General features: G+C 37.4%; 1 protein-coding gene across 1 annotated transcript in view; it reads right to left on the reverse strand.

Moving 5' to 3' along the window:
* The window catches only part of Ibtk (inhibitor of Bruton tyrosine kinase), a 65,565-nt gene that overhangs the window by 9,737 nt on the left and 54,841 nt on the right, over positions 1 to 987 (reverse strand). The window contains exon 24 of the mRNA XM_029481964.1: positions 558 to 704. Coding sequence (XP_029337824.1) covers positions 558 to 704 — 147 coding nt within the window. The remainder of the gene's footprint in view (positions 1 to 557; positions 705 to 987) is intronic.

Consider the following 987-nt stretch of genomic DNA (forward strand, 5'->3'; position numbering starts at 1 on the left):
TAAAACCAGAAACACTCAAAGTTTAATAACAGATACTTGGAGGTGGGCTGCGGTAGACCAACACCAAGAGATGTGCTTCAACGAGTTAAGTGGAATCNACTGCTGATACATAACAGCATGGATAGGCTCCAAAATAATGACAGTAGAAAGGTCAGATGTTATGAAAGGATGCATCCTACNTGGTTCAATTGACAGGAAGTCTAAATTATACCAGTCCTCTGTTGTCAGAAATCAATGGGTAATTGNTAGGGAAAGAGGGCANGAGGAAGAGACTCTGGGAGCAGTGTCNCGGTCCACTCCTCTGAGTGTGTGACCATGTCATGGGTGCACACATATCCAACCGTGGCTTCAACACACCATTTATTATACTCAAATATCTCCAAAACAGTTATCAAAAGGAAAAGTGAAAAGAGAGAAAGGAAATGGACTTGTTAACTTTTGCTAACATGTACAAGAAGCTGTAATATCTGCTTTGTATACTTTTAACATCATTTTAGAACANGAAACCACCAGAGAATATTTTAAAGTAGAAAACATATTAGTTTTAAATGTATTACCTTGCAACATTTAGGGCTGGAGAGTTTTCAGTTCCTTTAAAACAAACTTTTTTGACATGATCTCCTGAACCATGGCCAGGAACGGGTTTTTTTTCTTCTAGTAAAAAATCCCGGAATGACCTGGATAAAGGTGAGTGCAGAGGTGCCCTGCAGAAGAAAGCAGAGATCATGTTAAAACCCTGTGTACAGGGACATACAAGGAGACAATATATAGCATAAAATTATCAAAGAATGAAAAAAATGTGAAAACTGATCTCATAGATTTCTAAACAAAAACATTTAAAAACAGACCAGCTTCACACGGTGTTTTTTCTTTTTTCGTATAATCTGTTGGAGTTTCAGTATGCATGGCTCAACAGGATATGGTATACTCATTATTCTTTTGTCAACTTGATACAAGCTAAGGTCATCTTGAAAGAGAAAACCTCAA

The sequence above is a fragment of the Mus caroli genome, chromosome 9 (genome assembly GCF_900094665.2).
Source record: "Mus caroli chromosome 9, CAROLI_EIJ_v1.1, whole genome shotgun sequence".
Lineage (NCBI taxonomy): Eukaryota > Metazoa > Chordata > Mammalia > Rodentia > Muridae > Mus > Mus caroli.